At 50.5% G+C, this 17,500-nt stretch overlaps 2 protein-coding genes and 1 long non-coding RNA gene across 4 annotated transcripts in view; 2 read left to right on the forward strand and 1 right to left on the reverse strand.

The window, feature by feature from the left end:
* The window catches only part of LOC143016930 (nesprin-3-like), a 13,533-nt gene extending 12,363 nt beyond the window's left edge, over positions 1 to 1,170 (forward strand). For both annotated transcript variants that reach the window (XM_076171507.1, XM_076171506.1), the window contains one exon: positions 1 to 1,170. This exon is cut by the window's left edge and continues 363 nt beyond it. The gene's annotated coding sequence lies outside the window, so the exon portion shown is untranslated.
* Positions 1,171 to 6,789: 5,619 nt separating this feature from the next.
* clmna (calmin a) overlaps positions 6,790 to 17,500 on the forward strand; it is a 15,810-nt gene continuing 5,099 nt past the window's right edge. Inside the window, exons 1-9 of the mRNA XM_076171505.1 lie at positions 6,790 to 7,081; positions 13,757 to 13,818; positions 15,333 to 15,428; positions 15,508 to 15,591; positions 15,692 to 15,784; positions 16,343 to 16,536; positions 16,678 to 16,871; positions 17,272 to 17,354; positions 17,467 to 17,500. The exon at positions 17,467 to 17,500 is cut by the window's right edge and continues 1,721 nt beyond it. Coding sequence (XP_076027620.1) covers positions 6,997 to 7,081; positions 13,757 to 13,818; positions 15,333 to 15,428; positions 15,508 to 15,591; positions 15,692 to 15,784; positions 16,343 to 16,536; positions 16,678 to 16,871; positions 17,272 to 17,354; positions 17,467 to 17,500 — 925 coding nt within the window. The 5' untranslated portion in view covers positions 6,790 to 6,996. The remainder of the gene's footprint in view (positions 7,082 to 13,756; positions 13,819 to 15,332; positions 15,429 to 15,507; positions 15,592 to 15,691; positions 15,785 to 16,342; positions 16,537 to 16,677; positions 16,872 to 17,271; positions 17,355 to 17,466) is intronic.
* LOC143016929 (uncharacterized) lies at positions 8,365 to 9,468 on the reverse strand. The gene is made up of 3 exons (XR_012965568.1): positions 9,225 to 9,468; positions 9,064 to 9,149; positions 8,365 to 8,424 (listed from the first exon to the last, which is right to left on the reverse strand). It is a non-coding gene; the product is annotated as an uncharacterized LOC143016929 (long non-coding RNA).

Here is a 17,500-nt window from a genome sequence, read left to right on the forward strand (position 1 = left end):
CACACACACACACACACACATACACACACTTGAAACTGTCTTGTTCTTCATCCCAGTTTGTTGCTCTGATGTCTCTGAGCTCTGTGTTGTTGTTGTTGTTGTTCTTCTTCTTCTTCTTCTCTCTGTGAGTTCATGATCTCCTCACTCAGAGCTTCAGAAGGTCCAACCTGCAGGGACCTGAGCTCGGTGACTCGGCCTCACCTGTTTACAGATCCGTCCTTCCTCCGGCTCCTCACTGAGCTCCTCACACACACACACACACACGCACACGCACACGCACGCACACACACACACACACACACACACACACACACACACACAGACTTACACACAAATGTTCTCATTCTGGACAAAATGCCTTTTCCTGCAAACTGAAATCTTAAAATAACCATCAGCTCACACTCTTTCTCACACACACGCACGCACACACACACACACACACACACTCAGGCTGCTCCCATTTTTCCGCCTGGGTTTGTTTGATTTACTGGCTGGTGCCATAGCAACAGTGACCTGTGTGTCAAACTCAAATCAACTCTAAAGACTTGAGTCGTTTGTGATTCTGTGTTTGTTGATTGTAAACGAGGTCACAGGTGAAATGTCCTTATGTGATTGATCAGCATTGATCACTCAGTAGCTTTATAAACTCACGGCTGCATCGTCTCATAGATCTGATCTGCGTATTTATCATCAACCAATAACCCATAATTACACAGAACTGCTGCTTGTTGCATGGTTCTGCTTGTGTGTGTGTGTGTGTGTGTGTGTGTGTGTGTGTGTGTTTCCTTTACAAACGCTATGCAACTCTGAGTCTGAACCTTTCACTGTTTGGGTTTGTTTGTCATCCAGACCTCCAGTCAAATGACTGAAGGAGTCAGTCCTGTTACAGAGCACATAGATGGAGGGTTGATGGACTGATTGATTGATTGATTGATTGACAGCTCAGTGCTCATTGTTTGTTTGTCAGAAGTTTATTTCCAAATCTTAGTTATGGTTTGTTTGCGTCGGACTGATAATCACGTGTTGAACATGGTTGCTATGGAGACGTTAATAATACTGCAATGCACAAACATAAAGGAACGACTTTAAGCTTTATTTGTTCCATTGTTCTATTTTGTTACTGAGTAGAAACGCTTCAGACTCTTTATGCTCCAAATAAACATGCTTCAATCTAAACACTGTCTCTGTGTGTGTGTGTGTGTGTGTGTGTGTGTCTGTGTCTGTGTGTGTGTGATCACTTTTGGAGCGATGCCCCGCCCCCTTTGCCCCCTCGCCGCTCTGCCACGTGCTGCCTCAGTGACACATGAGGTCGCCGCCCGCCGACTCAGGAGGGTCACGCCACCCCACAGGGACAAGGATCACATCCCTCCTCCCACTGCAAACACACACACACACACACACACACACACCACTGTGGCCTGAGTGTGTGTGAGCTGAACAGAGCTCCACTGGAGGCTCGTGGCTTAGCCGTCTGTCTTGGCTCCGCCCTCGTGCCACTCAGGATGTTCTGGCCTTTAGCGTGTTCTTCGTCATGTCTGTGCATTTTGCTGGCGTTGTTGTTGACCTCTGACCTTCATCCAGACACACAGAGGTTCCAGGCTGTGTCAGATCTTCCTTGAGTCTTCACACGTTTCCTCCTCGTCTCCATCAGTGTGTGTTTGTTCTCCGTGCCTCCCACGCCGCTCTGGCCTGCCAGCCGAGCTGTGCTGCAATCTGGAGCCGCCGCTCTGCCAACTTGGAGCCTAAATAGAGCAACCGAGGAGCCGAATTCACAGGTTGAGTTTGTGATGAGAGGAGGAACGAGGAAGAGTCCTGCATGTTTGTGTTTACAGAGAGGAAGGACAGAGGAATAAGGCTGCACACACACACACACACACACACACACACACACACACACACACACACACACACACACACACACACACACACACACACACACACAGGTGTGTGTAATCGTCCCTCAGCCACTAAACAGGCTCAGCCAGAGGAACTTGCTCAATATGAGACTGCATTCATGGACCACAGACACGATGTCATCACTCTCCTAATTACACACTGACTGACTGACTGAGAGAAGCTCACAGCTCCACAAGACAAACATGTTGACCTTTGCCCCTGAACCCTCTGTATGTTGTCATGGATCCCATAGTAACTATAGTAACTGTAGTGACAGTATACAGCCTCAGCCTGTATGTAGCAGTGAGCTCTGCGGCCTGTAGGCGGCGCTGTCAGGGCTCCAGCCGGTCGGAGCCCTCAGCTGATTTCACAGTGAAATGAGGCGGCTGAGGCCTGCAGGTCGCAGGCAAAGTTAGGCAAAGCTGAGGAAAGACAGAAACTCAACATTCTGCGGAGCTTTCAGGACGGATTTGACTTCATTCAGCCTCCGACCCCCAGATGAGATTCTCACAGATTATCACAGATTATAAAGCTCCATTTTATACTGAGCTCACAGGAGAAGGAGCCAAAGTTCTCCTGAGGAAGTGGAGACTTGTTGAAACGATGAAGAGGATAAACTGAGTCAAGATGAAGAGGATACACAGCTGACAGTCAAAACTCTTGTGTGTGTGTGTGTGTGTGTCTACTCGTCAGATTAACTCTCATACCCAGAGCGTCTCCATGGGAACAAAGGGGCCCTAAGCCTCCGGCCCCTCAACTCAGTAGCTCCGCCCCTTTCCACCTCACACTGACACATTCTGATGTAAAGAATCTGCATAACAAGACAAAACTCCAGCTCTGTGTTTGTGCAGTGGAGCACTGAGTCGCCTTCCTCACACTGTGTGTGTGTGTGTGTGTGTGTGTGTGTGTGTGTGTGTGTGTGTGTGCGTGTGTGTGTGTGTGCGCGCTCTCTGGCTGGCTGAGGCCTGCAGTATCCAGGCAATCACACAACAGATGGAGGAGGACATGGACTTTTGTGGCTCTGTGTGTGTGTGTGTGTGTGTGTGTGTGTGTGTGTGTGTGTGTGTGTGTGTGTGTGTGTGTGTGTGTGCGTGTGTGTGTGTGTGCGCGCTCTCTGGCTGGCTGAGGCCTGCAGTATCCAGGCAATCACACAACAGATGGAGGAGGACATGGACGTTTGTGGCTCTGTGTGTGTGTGTGTGTGTGTGTGTGTGTGTGTGTGTGTGTGTGTGTGAGGAAGTGCAGTTTGTGACTGACTGAACTGTTTCTGTCCTACTTGCTCTGAGGCAGCTTTCTATTACAACAACACAAGATGATGTCATAACTGATGACTGACAGCCTGTCTGACTGAGCACCTGTCTGACTGAGTACCTGTCTGACTGACCACCTGTCTGACTGACCACCTGTCTGACTGAGCCCCTGATTTTCTCTTTCTTTCATAAATTCAAATTACATTTAGAATGATCTCCAGCTTGTGATGTTGTGTTCAGTGTTTTTATATGAAACTCGGTCCATCATGATGTCAAAGGTCAAATGAGGTCAGATGAGAGTTTGTCTGTGGAGCTCTGAAGCAGGAAGTGTGATGTTAACCTGGAGAGGCGAGCGTGCCTGGACTCAGACCCAGATTTGGTTAAATTTAGCCAACCTGGCCTCTGTGTCTCCTGGCTCCTGATTGGCTGGAGGCTGGAGGCTCTTCTGTCCCGTCTCTCAGCTGGGAGAAGGTCTGACCTCCTCTGACGGAGCTGCAGGAACTCCCACACAGGCTGACTGGCAGCTCTGCAGGTCAATCACCCGCAGCTCAGATGAGTTTGGTCCACTGGGGTCTGGAGGACAAACATCAGGAGCTCAGAGTGGAAACACATGGAGAGGAGCCAGGAGAAGTGTGTCAGGCGTCTAATCTGGAGGAAGAGGGGGGAGAGAGAAGAGAGAGCTGAAGACAAACATGAACTCAGGAGATCTGGGTCCAAACCCCCACATGGTGGTCTGGGCTCAGTCTGAGGGACCAGGACCCAGAAGTGAACCTGGGCCGGTCCAGGCGCATCCAGCCTCCAGGAGACAGAAACCGTGATGAAGCACTGTGATGAAGCACTGAGGTTGACACGGAGACGTTCCCACATTCACAGGCTCGCAGCAGAGCTGACGGCCCTGCAGGTCCAGAGAGGACCCGTCTGCCCACGCAGCTATTTCCATCTTAATTGCTTTGCAGAGATAGCTCACTTCCTGTTTGTGTCCTCGCCTGCTGTGTCGCAGCAGAATGTTCTGTCATAAACGACTCCAGCGTTCCTGCAAGAACATTTAGTCTCTGCTGTGAACCGTGACTCAGAGCTGAAGGCTCCGGCTCAACCAGGCAGGTCAGGATGCAGCCAGACGAGAAGAAGAGAGAAGAAGAACAAAAGAGGAATTCTAAATGTTTAGTTTGTCTGTAACCTGTAGGAGCTTAGGAACCTGTTTATGTTCAAGTCAAGCTGGTGTCCAGTTTCCCCGTGTGAGGAGACATGGAGACGTGTCCTCCTCCTCCTCCTCCTCCTCCTCGTGCTCTGAGGCTGAATGAGGCTGGCAACGAGGAGTAATTACAGTGAGACGGTCGAGCACGATGACAGAAACGTTCTCACGCTGGTGTGAAGAGGAGGGGGAGGAGGTGGAGGAGGAGGATGAGGAGGAGAGCGGACAGATCAACCATCATCTTTGTGCTTTGATCTGTCGATGTTCCTCACTCAGCATCAAACACAATGGAGATGCTCCACTCTGCAACATGTTTATGTTATTGCTCCTCATCCATCCTCCTGCCACTGCCCTTGAGCAAGGCACCCAGCTGTAGATCCTGAGTTGGTCCTCAGGCGCTCGTCCTCAACAGTTCAGATGTGTTTAATGAATGATATGAAGTGTTGTTGTGACGGTGACAATATGAGCTTCCTCCATCCTCCTCTTCCTCATCATCTTCCTCCTCCTCCTCATTGTCTTCCTCCTCCTCGTCTTCCTCCTCTTCATCAGGCAGTAGAATGTGTGGCGTGGCTTTTAAACCCAAACGTCTGCTCTCTGTCCAGCTCACCGTGGATCCTTAATGACAGCTTCGTGTTTCTTCTCTCCTCTGAAGCTTCTGGCTGCTGGTGGGAGGACGGTCGGCTTGGTTACGCAACAGCTGCCTCTGCTTTGATGTGTGTGTGTGTGTGTGTGTGTGCGTGTGGGTGTGTGTGTGTGTGTGGGCGGGCGGGCCGGCGAGGACCTGTTCTGCTGCTGCACCGAGCCAAAGGAGAACCTCTGAACTACAGCAGGGACCAATGTGGGTCAGGAATGAGAGTGTGTGTGTGTGTGTGTGTGTGTGTGTGTCCCTAAGCTGTAGGTATTTATAGACGGGGGGCGTCTGTGGGCGTATTAAATGGTGTGGGCGGGTCCTGGATGAAGCTGAGGCCATTTTCCAGCCCTAGTTTTCTCTCTTTGGTCTAAATTGTTCTGGTTTTCAGTTTTTTGCTCAGTTTGGTTTCAAACAGGAAGAAAGAATCAAAGAACGACAACACAATCAGCTGAGCACGCTCGCTGCTCATTGGTCTGACTTCTTGGTGGGCGCATCGACAAAATTAAAACAGGAAATTCAGGTTGTTTTGGGGGGAGTGGGGGGGGGGGGGGGGGGGGGGGTCGTCCATTCATTTACAAAAACAAAGACACACACACACACACACAGACACACACACACACACACACACACGCACACACTCCCCTCTCTGACCTTTCCATTGTGTCAGTCCAGTTCACACCTAACACACACATACACACTTCTCACACACACACACACACACACACACACACACACACACACACACACACACACACCAAACTTGCTGATTAAAAAGAGTTGAGACACTTTGACCTGATGGTGAAGCTCATTTATTGCTCAGTTAATGAGTTTGCATCGTGATTCTGTTTGATTGGTGAGTTATTGATTAACACTAACCTGAGTGAGTACAACTGGTTCAACTTCAATCCTTCAGAAGCTCGTAAAGCTGAAGCATAAAAGAGGCTTTGTTCCATTAAAACCTTCAGAGCACACACACACACACACACACACACACACCTGCTGTATAAACACGTCTCACTGATCTGATCCCTGCTTCCTGCGTGGAGACAGAAAGCAGACGCTCACAGGAAGTGACAGCAGTCATTTACTCGCCATGGCGACGCGTCCTGCTGCTGTCCAGGACGAGATGTTACAGGAGCTCTTCCTCTCACACTCTTCATCACAGCTGTGTTTACGTCTCGTTTTTGAGGGCAAAGCTGTGATATATCAAGAGAAGGTGAAAAGGTTAGAAAACTAAACGTGTCCTGCTTTTAACTCAATATTTAATAAACTGGATACTTGAAGAATTTAGCTGCAGTTCATTTAGCTTCAGTGTTTTTTTGGTTTGATTTGACCTGTAAGTCATTGATCACTGATCCATGAGGATAACGATCCTCAATCTGAACACAGCGATACAAAATGACTGAACAAACCATATAGAAGTCACATTCTAGCATTTTGTGCATCAGTTACACTTTGATCAGCAAAATAGTAAATCTATCAATAACACCAAATTCAGTGGTTAAGTCATGAAACCAAACAGCAGCAGGTTGATCTATTTATGAGGTTTTTCCACAGATTCAATGGTTTTGGTTTTGGTGTCACAGGAGGCTTCACTGTACCACTGGAGGGACGCGTGCCACAGCTTGAGAACCGCTGTGTTGTTTTGGTTTGCAAGTACAGATGAGGACTTTAAAATGGGAACGTGGAAGAACACAAACATAAATAGGGCGCTTGTGAAAATACATGAGCCCCGTCCTTCCTCCTCCTCCTCCTCCTCCTCCGTGTGTGTGTGTGTGTGTTCGGTGGGCGGGGCCTGGATCTGCTCCATCCCACCTCGGAAATACCAACCAGGTGCTGCAGCTCTTCCTCTTCTCTCCTCGGAGCTCCATCGCTTCCTGCGCTGCTGTGACGGGAACAAACTCGGGAAAGGCGCGCGATGCTCGGCCACTAAGCGGCTCTCCTCCCCCCTGAGCTCCACCAGGCAGGCAGCTCGTCCTGCGGCACGGAGGCTCTCTCTCCCCGTGAGAGGCGCAGCGCGGCTCCGGATGGCTGGACGGCAGGACGGAGGATGGTTCGAGCGGGAGGAATTCATCGGACAGATCAGCGACATCCGGGTGCAGAACCTGCAAGGTACCGAGTGTTTGTGTGTGTGTGTGTGTGTGTGTGTGTCTGTGTGTGTGTGTGTGTGTGTGTGTGGAGCTTTTTTGTTTTCTGTTTAAAGAAACTTTTCACGTCGCGTTTCTCAAACAGGTCCGCATACTATTTAATCCTCTATTTCACCACTTTACACACACACACACACGCACGCGCGCGCGCGCACACACACACACACACACACACACACACACACACACACACACACACACACACACTGCATTTATTGCGACTGCACGACTTTAAAGCGTGGAGTGCAGGGGCGGACTGAGAGGTGCGGGTGTGGGCGTGTGTGTGTGTGTGTGTGTGTGTGTGTGTGTGTGTGGGGGGGGGGGGGGTGATCTTAATGTGTAAAAAACCTAAATTAAAGTGCGATTCAATTTACTGAATGCTCATATGTGTTAACTCCCCTTAAATTAATAAAATAAAAGTATAAATTATGACTTGGTAACTAAAGATGAGGTGTGTGTGTGTGTGTGTGTGAGTCAGTGTGTGTGTGTGTGAGTCAGTGTGTGTGTGTGTGTGTGTGAGTCAGTTTGTGTGTGTGTGTGTGTGTGTGTGTGTGTGTGTGATGTATGACAACAGCAAATCAATAAATATCATCACTATAAATTGACTATTGATAGCGGGAGGCGTCTCTGTTGAGTCAAACTCAGACTCCTGCCCTCGCCCATGAGCAAGGCAGTAGTCTGCAGGGAGATAAACAGTGAGGATCTTGTCTCTTTCAACCGTGTTCCCAATTGAAATGTTATGGAAAATGGAAAATTCAGAATCCTGACTGACTGAAGGCTGCAGACTGAACCGATCACCTGTATCCTGCTGTGATTGATCAGGAGATCTGAGGCTCCAAACTGTGAGTCCACCTGTGGGTCAGGTGTAAGGAAAGAGGGGCGTGGGGCGTCGCTCTGCTTCCTGTGGTGAGAACAGAGGCTTTGTTTGGCTCTAACCCACTTTAGATGAAGGAACAGGCCTGAATCCGCCCAGACGAACCAAACAAACAACACTACGCTTTCATCTGAAACTCCAACACCAGATATCATCAGGCTCAGCTGCTGGTGTCAGGCTCAGCTGCTGGTGTCAGGCTCAGCTGCTGGTGTCAGGCTCAGCTGCAGCACCGTGTGTATCAGCGTGTAACGTTCATGTTGTTATTATGACTTACTTCAGTTTGTCTTTGTGCATCAAATGGCTCCGGTCCAAGTAGAGTGATGAGTCACAGCACGACGCTCGCTAAGCTGAGCTCAGTCACAAGTCAGCTCATGTCCTGGACGTCTGTGTGAGTCATGACGTGGGACATGGAGGGGACACGTCTGTTCTGCTGTCTGTCAGTGTGGACGTCCTGTCAGTTATCAACAATGCTACTTGGCAACCAAGGTCATTATGAAGAAACCAATTAACTGTGGAACGCTGTGATGGACCAATCAGAGAGGAGCATGCACACACACACACACACACACACACCGTTGCTCTGCGATGGTTATTGGGGAAAAGGAATGAAGGCGGTGACAGAAGCTCCGCCCCCGTGTGAGAGGGACCAATCAGAGCGAATCGCCTGGCAAAGCTGCAGTCTGATGGTTTACAGCTCTGCATCATTGATCAGTCAGCCTCACCTCTGCTGATCGATCGGGTGTATTGGCGATCTGTGTGCGTGTGTGTGGGTTTGTGTGTGTGTGTGTGTGCGTGCTTGTGTGTGTGTGTGTGGTCGTTACTCTGCTCCAGCCTCCCTCACTGTTTGGTCTCTATGACGATCAGCTGAGAGCTGGAAGAGCAGAGAAGCACCAACCTGGAGGCTCTTACATAACTCTGTGTGTGTGTGTGTGTGTGTGTGTGTGTGTGTGTGTGTGTGTGTGTGGGATGTACAGCAGCTCAGGGACTCCATTGCATTGCAATTTCTCAGCCTCTCTCTCTCTCTCTCTCTCTCTCTCTCTCTCTCTCTCTCTCCCTCTCTCTCTCTCTCTCACCTGCACCATGTGACCTCACAGCTGTGTAGTCATCTTCATCCTGATTGGCTGACATCCTCTTCTTCTCTTGTACGTTAGCGTTTGTGCTGAAACAGAGGAAGAAAAACTGAATTCCTCTCAAACCCAAATAGAAACCATGAAGCTCCAGCAGTGAAACTTACCAGACGTCTGTTTAGTCCGTTACTAAGCAACCACCCGGCCCACTTGTTTGACAGACTGAGTCATGTTGCTCCTCACTGTGACTGATGGATTGATTAGTAATCAGTCATCGGCCTGAACATGGAGCGGCTCTGTGTCGTTTGCATTCTGATTGGTTGACTGCTTCTTCCTGGTTGATGACATCTGAACTCGAGGCGACCACATAGTTTGTGCTTCACAGAGTGGAGCGGCTCTGTACCTCTGCCAGAGGCGCCAGCATTCCCACAGAGCCGCAGACCATCTTGGCGAGTGAGCGGTTAATTACGCTGATCACGTCCTCGGGCGAGGACATCAAAGATGGACGCCTGTCGGTATTTGGTAGATGAACTGTGTGTGTGTGTGTGTGTGTGTGTGTGTGTGTGTGTGTGTGTGTGTGTGTGTGTGTGTGTGTGTGTGTGTGTGTGTGTGTGTGTGTGTGTGTGTGTGTGTGTGTGTGTGTGTGTATTCTGATCATATGTGAAGGATTTCCCCCAAAAAGCAGCGTGAAGAGCAAACGGCAGCGTGTCAGCGAGAGTTCAGGCAGCCAATCAGAGAAGCCCCTGAGTCTGCAGAGCTCCAGCAGACTGACCGCCTCTGCTCTCAGTGTTCTGGAGGTTTAAGATCAAAGGCTGCGTCTCTTCTTCTCTCTCTTTATTCCGTTTGAAGGCTCCGTTCTGGGCCAAAGCCCTTAAACTGTTTCAGATGTTCGCTCGATTAACACCGCCCCTTTGAGCAGAAAGGGGCGGTGCTGACGCGTTCCCAGTGTGGCGGCCTGCTGCGTTTACATCAGGCCCAGCGTGAGCGTAGCGTGAGCGTAGCGTGAGCGAGTGTTGAACAATCATCAGTTAGGTTTCATTTCCGTGATTTTCCTCCACACGGCGTTCCAACTTTACATACCAGCTTGATTTGCTTAAACAAAGCGGCTGCACCTTCAGAGCTCGGAGCTCAGAGCTCTAATCTCACTTTACACTTCAGCCACAGCAGGACTCTGACTGGACTGATGAGTTCTGAAGCAGCAGCTGGATTTGGTCCTTTGGTTCTCGCAGTGTTGACGAGATCTCATGTTCCTCTTTCAGCAGAGCAGTCTGTAGGTTTATAACCCTAAAGAGTGTGTGTGTGAGTGTGTGAGAGTGTGTGAGAGTGTGTGAGAGTGTGTGAGTGTGTGTGTGTGTGAGTGTGTGTGAGTGTGTGTGAGAGTGTGAGTCTGTGTGAGTGTGTGAGTGTGTGAGAGTGTGTGTGTGAGTGTGTGTGAGTGAGTGAGAGTGTGTGTGTGAGTGTGTGTGAGTGAGTGTGTGTGTGTGTGTGAGTGTGTGTGAGTGTATGTGAGTGTGTGAGTGTGTATGTGAGTGTGTGAGTGTGTATGTGAGTGTGTGAGTGTGTATGTGAGTGTGTGTGAGTGTATGTGAGTGTGTGTGAGTGTATGTGAGTGAATCAGCAGAACTGCAGCAGAATTTATGAAGAATAACGAACTCATCATGATCAGCTGACATGGCCCCCCTCCTCCGCACAGGCCAGGTGTGTGTGTGTGTGTGTGTGTGTGTGTGTGTGTGTGTGTGTGTGTGTGTGTGTGTGTGTGTGTGTGTGTGTGTGTGTGTGTGTGTGTGTGTGTGTGTGTGTGTGTGTGTGTGTGTGTGTGTGTGTGTGTGTGTGTGTGTGTGTGTGTGTGTTCATCAGCTTCCTCATTCGCTGGCTTGAGTCCAGGTCAGCCCACACTTCAGCACTCCTACGCTCAGCACAGAGAGAGACAGAGTGTGTGTGTGTGTGTGTGTGTGTGTTTCAGTTTCAGCATTACTTATAATATAATACCCTTCATATTCATCATCAAATCCTCTTCATCACATCTCTCTGTGTTTCTTGCAAACTGGAGAGGATCAGGATCAAAGTTCATGTGTTTACATTTTGAGCGTTGAACATCTTCATCGTCTCTCCAGAGCAGAGGATGGGGATGAAGCTCCGCCTCTCTGAGGAGCATCTGATGGTTGTGTGGGGTCACATGGCTGCAGAGCGGCGTGGAGCTCTCTCTGCTGTGGTGGACACAGTGAGCACACAGAGGGGCTGATAGAGAGCAGCAGCTGTTCCACACTCATGTGCTTCACTGGAACACTGAGTCTGTTTGCACCTGCGACTCCACGGCAACGCAATTCTCCTCGCTCCTTTTCTGAGAATGCTTTTGAGGTCGGCGGCGGCGTCAGATGACGTCATCGCTGCGCTGGCTCTCTCTCTGTGATCCGGCTCAGGAAGCTGGTCCAGGTCTCTATTGGATGCAGGTGTGGAAGCCCTGTAAGGGTTAATGTTGAGTGTGTGTGTGTTCCTAAGCGATCAGGCTCTCCAGTTGACCGGCTGAGCAGGTATCGTCTCCACACACACACACACACACACACACACACACACACACACACACACACACACACACACACACACACACACACACACACACACACAGGATCAGGTTTCACTCTCTGCTGCTGCCTCTGTGTGATTTCTCTTCTTCAGCTCCAGTTTCAGAAAAGAGAACAAACCTCCACCAGGGCCCAACGTCGCCATAACAACCAAAACATGCAGCTCTATTTGTCTATTTTCTCTATCCTCTGTTTAACTTTGAGAATCTGCCTGCTTGACCTCAGTGAGACCTCAGGACCCAGACCTGGATCTGATCTGATCCCTCTGAAGGTCCTGGCTCTTTGGATCTGAACTCATTTGGTGGAAACCTCTCTTCTTCTTCTCCTTCTTCTTCTTCTTCTTCTTCTTCTTCTTCTTCTTCTTGTCTATATCTGTTAAACGTTCCTGGGTCAGTGTTTGGTCTTTCCTGGAGGAGTTCAGTCTGTAGCTCTGGCTTGTGAATCATTGGATTGTGAAACGCTCTGCTGTGAGGTCAAAGGTCAACGACACGAAGGTCCTGGAGCGTGACAGAGAGACAAACAGAGCGACTGCAGTTTAAAGTGAGTGTGTAGTCTGAACAAAGACTCTCTGTCCTCAGGGATCTGCTTGAGTGGAGCCGTCAGCCCTGTTGTCTCACAGCTAGGTGGCGCTGCTGAGTGTCAACATAACTGATGATTGTTTACATCCTGAAATGATCCTCAGCCCAGGAGGAGGAGGAGGAGCAAACCTTCATCTGAACTCTGAGTTATATAACTGAAGGGACCCCCTCCCCCGCTGATGAAAAGCTCTTCCTCTCTTTCATTATTCATGTTCTTCATCTTCCTCATGTTCCTTCTTCTTCTCTATCTGTGTGAACGACGCACAGACAGGAAGAGAGGAGAGAGCCAATCAGCTGAGGTCGTTCAAAGAGGCGACGTCTTCTCTCTCACTCTGTGGAGACATGAAGCCTCACATTCTACCAGAGGAAGAAGAAGAAGAAGAAGAAGCAGCCCTAGCATCTTCCTCAACATCACAGAAACAAATCAGGACCTCCTCTTCTTCCTCTTGTCTTTCTGTGGACGTACAGGAATGAGACTGGAGTCCCCCTCTCTCTCTCTCGCTGTTTTTCTCTCTCCCTCTCCCTCTTTCAATCTCAGTCTCTCCCTCTCTCCCCTCTCCCCCTTCTCTCTCTCTCCCTCTCTCTCCCTCTCTCCCCTCTCCCCCTCTCCCCCCCCTCTCCCCCTCTCTCTCTCTCTCTCTCCCCTCCTCCATCCCCTCCTCCCCTCTCTCTCTCTTCCCATCTCTCTCACCCCCCCCTCTCTCTCTCCTGCGTGCGTTGAAGCAGCAGCTACTCGTCTTGAATACAGACTCTCCTCCTGCTCAGTCCAGCCTGTAGATGGTTGGTTGTTGTTGTCACTCATGCTGCAGCTCAGTGTATGTCCCTGCTGTGTGATGCAGACTCCAGACAGCCTTTAACCCCTCACCTGCTGCTCCTCCTGCATTCTCAGTGGTTTTCCCCGGAGTGCCGCCCGTGTTTCCCAGGGGGCCGCGGGGCGCTGAGGAAGCCATCGATGTGGCGGGGCCGTTAAAGCCCCCGGTGTCCTCGCCGTGCACGCTGAGGCGCCCGGAGCCTCCGGTGTGTCGTACTGAACATAAAGATGAATAAGGGCTGACATCGCTACCATGGTAACCCCTCCAGAGCTCCTCCCACTCCCCCCTTTGCTGTGGTGCAGGCGGAGGATGTAAACATGCTGCAGTGCCCCGCCCAGTGTGTGACCGCTCCTCACCTTCATCATCATCATCATCATCATCATCACCCCACGCTCTACGTCTTCATCACAGCAGGGACCAGATGAACACGCGTGACACGCAGAGATGGAGCATGTTTACATGTGACACGCCTCGTTTACTAAAGAGTTCAATATGACACACACACACACACACACACACACACACACACACACACAATCTAAACTAAAATCATGAAAATGGAGAATTGAAAGCAAGAAGTGTGTGTGTGTGTGTGTGTGTGTGTGTGTGTGTGTGTGTGTGTGTGTGTGTGTGTGTGTGTGTGTGTGTGTGTGCGCCCCTGATTCATTTTTCATTTCTGATGGTTTTCTCTTTGCGTGTGTGTGTGTGTGTGTGTGTGTGTTTGCAGTAGAGAGAGAGGTGGTGCAGAAGAGGACCTTCACACGATGGATGAACCTCCACTTAGAAAAGGTTTGTTGACTTCACACACACACACACACACACACACACACACACACACACACACACACACACACACACACACACAGCAGGAAGTGACATCATGCTCGCTGCCGTTTACGGCGCTCCAGCCTGAAACCTTCATGATGCTTCTGGTTTGTGTCAGCGGGCGCTCTGCTGGCTCCGCCCCCTGTAGGTGTGTCAGCTGGATGTAGACACGCCCCCTGAATCCTACACATGCTGCTGCGCTTCCTGCCTGCAGCGTTAAAGTTGCATCAGGCTGTAAAGTGCTAATGTGAGCGATCAGAGCGGCGCTGCCAGCAGAGCGACGCCTGAGGTGCTCCTTTAGTTCACATGGCGACGCTCTGTGTGAGAACAAAACACGCCAGGATCCCAGCGCCCCCCCTGAGGGGTCTGGACAGATCGGCCTCACCTGCACACACACACACACACACGCCTGAACGCTGCCTCAGGGCCTCAGCACGCTCTGCAGCCACACACACACACACACACACACACACACACACACACACACACACACACACACACACACACACACACACACACACACACACTCTGCAGCTACACACAGACTCTGCAGCCACACACACACACACACACACAAACACACACATGCTCTGCAGCCACACACACACGCGCACACACACACACACACACACACACACACAAGATGACGTCACCTGTCACTCCCGGCTCTCTTCCTTCCTGTTTATCCGAATGCCACAATGATGTCATAGAGTTTAGATGAGACACAAACGTTCGTCCTTCAAACTGAACTGAACGACTTTTTGTAATTTTACTGAGAAAAGGAAACAAATCAGACTTTTCTTCTCCCCACATGAATCTGTGATCGTTCCTTTAATCCTGTTCTCACCTCAATCCACCGTCTGCTGCTCTGTGTGCTCTGTGTGCTCTGTGTGCTCTGTTTGCTCTGCAGCTCCTCTGTTTGCTCTGCAGCTCCTCTGTTTGCTCTTCTTCCTGGGGGGGTCAGGGGTCGGGGGCCTGATGAGGTCGTTTGTTTCCGTCACAATGAGCTTCTTCTTCTCTTCCTCACTGTCTGGCACAGCATCAAATCTCTGACCCACTAATTAACAATCCTGCATTTGTCTTCCATCGTCTTGGAAAGTTCACACACACACACACACACACACACACACACACACACACACACACACACACACACACACACACACACAGTGACACATGTTGGCCCACAGTGATTTGTTTGCTTAGAGCAGGAGGTGTTTTCTGTGTGATGTAAAGTATTACTTTGATCGATTGATTGATTGATTGATCACCATGAGTGATTCATCTCCACATTTGGTTCATTTCACATGAAGTCTGACTCAGAAGAATGAAAAGCTAATCAGCTAAAGTAAAGTAAAGGAAGTGAGCCGTTATGTAACCAGGAGTACCATGAGATGAGACATGTCTCCTTCTGACGTGTCCTCCGTGTCCTCTGTGTCCTCTGTGTCCTCTGTGTCTCCGCTCTGTCCCGTCCTCAGTGTGACCCCCCCATCGAGGTCCAGGACCTTTTCGGGGACATCCAGGATGGACGGATCCTCATGGCCCTGCTGGAGGAGCTGTCAGGCTGCAAGCTGGTGAGAGGCCCACACGTCTCCACCTGTGTGCTGTGGAGAAGGTTTGTCCTGTAGTAACTCTGTGCTGATGCTCCTGCAGCTCCACGGCTTCAAGAAGTCCTCACACCGCATCTTCAGACTCAACAACATCGCCAAGGTCCTCACCTTCCTGGAGGAGAGAAATGTGAGAACGTCAGACGCTTAGGCTGAAAAGACTTTACTCTGTGATCAACTGTTAACGTGTGTGTCTGTGTGTGTCTGTCTGTGTGTCTGTGTGTGTCCAGGTCAAGCTGGTCAGTATTGATGCGGCTGATGTTGCTGATGGAAACTCCTCCATCATCCTAGGACTCATCTGGAACATCATCCTGTTCTTTCAGGTAACATCCTGGTTTCACCTGTCTGTCCATCTTCATCATCCACCTGTGTCTTCATCCTCCATGTGTGTGTAGCAGAGTCGGGTCCCTCAGTTCCTCTCTGAGTGTGTTTGCACAAGGCGTTTGGTTCAGAGCCTCATACAGACATCATGAAGGAACAATTAGCTCGTCAGCTCCCAGAGCCGCCCTGTCAGCGTGTAGGCGTCCTCTGTGTGAAGCCGTCTGAGGCGCTGGAACACTGAGCCTCACACTGCACAGCTCTCATTCCGCTCTTTAAAGCTCAGAACAAAGATATTCTCCTCTAATGGAGGAGCCACAGCCCCATCAGGACAAACATCAGCAGACAGATCACAGAGATCCATGGAGCTTCAGACGCACCTGTCAGGTCCCAGGGGCTCAGGTGTCCTGGTCCTCTCTGCAGGGCCTGTGTAGGTCTGATCCTTAGGTGGGACCAGGATCAGTCAGTCAGCTGAGCTTCAATGCAAACACACGTGTTCCAGCAGTGACGCTCTCCACACACCTGGTTGCTCTTCTTCATCTCCATCTCCTGGTTTCTCCCAGATTAAGGAGCTGACGGGGAACATCAGGAGCCAGTTCCCGTCCACCTCCAGCCTGTCGTCCATCCCCACCAGCTCAGACTCGGACACGTCCTCCAGCACGCCGTCAGAGGAAAGACAAACGCCGTCCACGGCAGCGAGGGACCACGGGCGAGCCATCAAGAGGCTGCTGCAGTGGGTGCAGAAGAGGACGCGCAAGTGAGTGATGAAGAGTCCTGTTAGATTGGAGACGTGTATGTGTTCATCATGCCTGACCTGTGACCTCTTGGAGCTTTGTGATTAACGGTGATGTATTGTGTGTGATGCTGAGTGTTTGGTTCTGGTTCTGTCCGCTCGTAGGTACGGCGTGGCGGCGCAGGACTTCGGTAAGAGCTGGAGCAGCGGCCTGGCCTTCCTGGCCGTCATCAAGTCCATCGACTCCAGCCTGGTGGACATGAGGAGGTCCCTGCTGAGGAGCAGCAGAGAGAACCTGGAGGACGCCTTCAGGATCGCTCACTACAGCCTGGGGATCCGCCGCCTGCTGGAGCCTGAAGGTCGCCGCCCCGTCTGTGTTTACACTGCAGACGCTCTTATCAGCTCTCTGATATCATTAACAAAGTATTGAGCAAGAAGTCTTGTGCAATAATGAAAGAGGGAAAATCACCACGGCAACAGGAAGTAAACTGCAGTAATCTATCATAATGTATACGGTGAAGAACACACACACACACACACACACACACACACACTCTGCAGCATAGCCCCACACACAGGCAGTGAGTTATGAGGACATGTTAGATGTTGGTGGACTTGCTTCTGCTCCTTGTGTACACACACAAACACACACACACACACACACACACACACACACACACACACACACACACACACACACACACACGTACGTGAGCAGCTGACTGTATGACCTCATCCTTTCTCTCTCCTCCTGCTCAGACGTGATGGTGAGTTCTCCAGACCAGCAGTCCATCATGACCTACGTGTCTCAGTTCCTGGAGCACTTCCCCGGCATCGACGAGGTGAGAGAGATGAGGCGTCACGTCGTCACGGAAACGCCTGAATGTGAATGAATCTAAGGTGTGAGTGTGTGAAGGTGACGTGTGTGTGTGTGTGTGTGTGTTTCTGCTACAGCCAGAGGAGCCGCCGTCCCAGGTGATCGAGCGAA

This window comes from Genypterus blacodes, unplaced genomic scaffold (assembly GCF_046128005.1).
Source record: "Genypterus blacodes isolate CSIRO-AG114 ecotype Tasmania unplaced genomic scaffold, CSIRO-AGI_Gbla_v1 ptg000256l_1, whole genome shotgun sequence".
NCBI classification, from domain to species: Eukaryota; Metazoa; Chordata; class Actinopteri; order Ophidiiformes; family Ophidiidae; genus Genypterus; species Genypterus blacodes.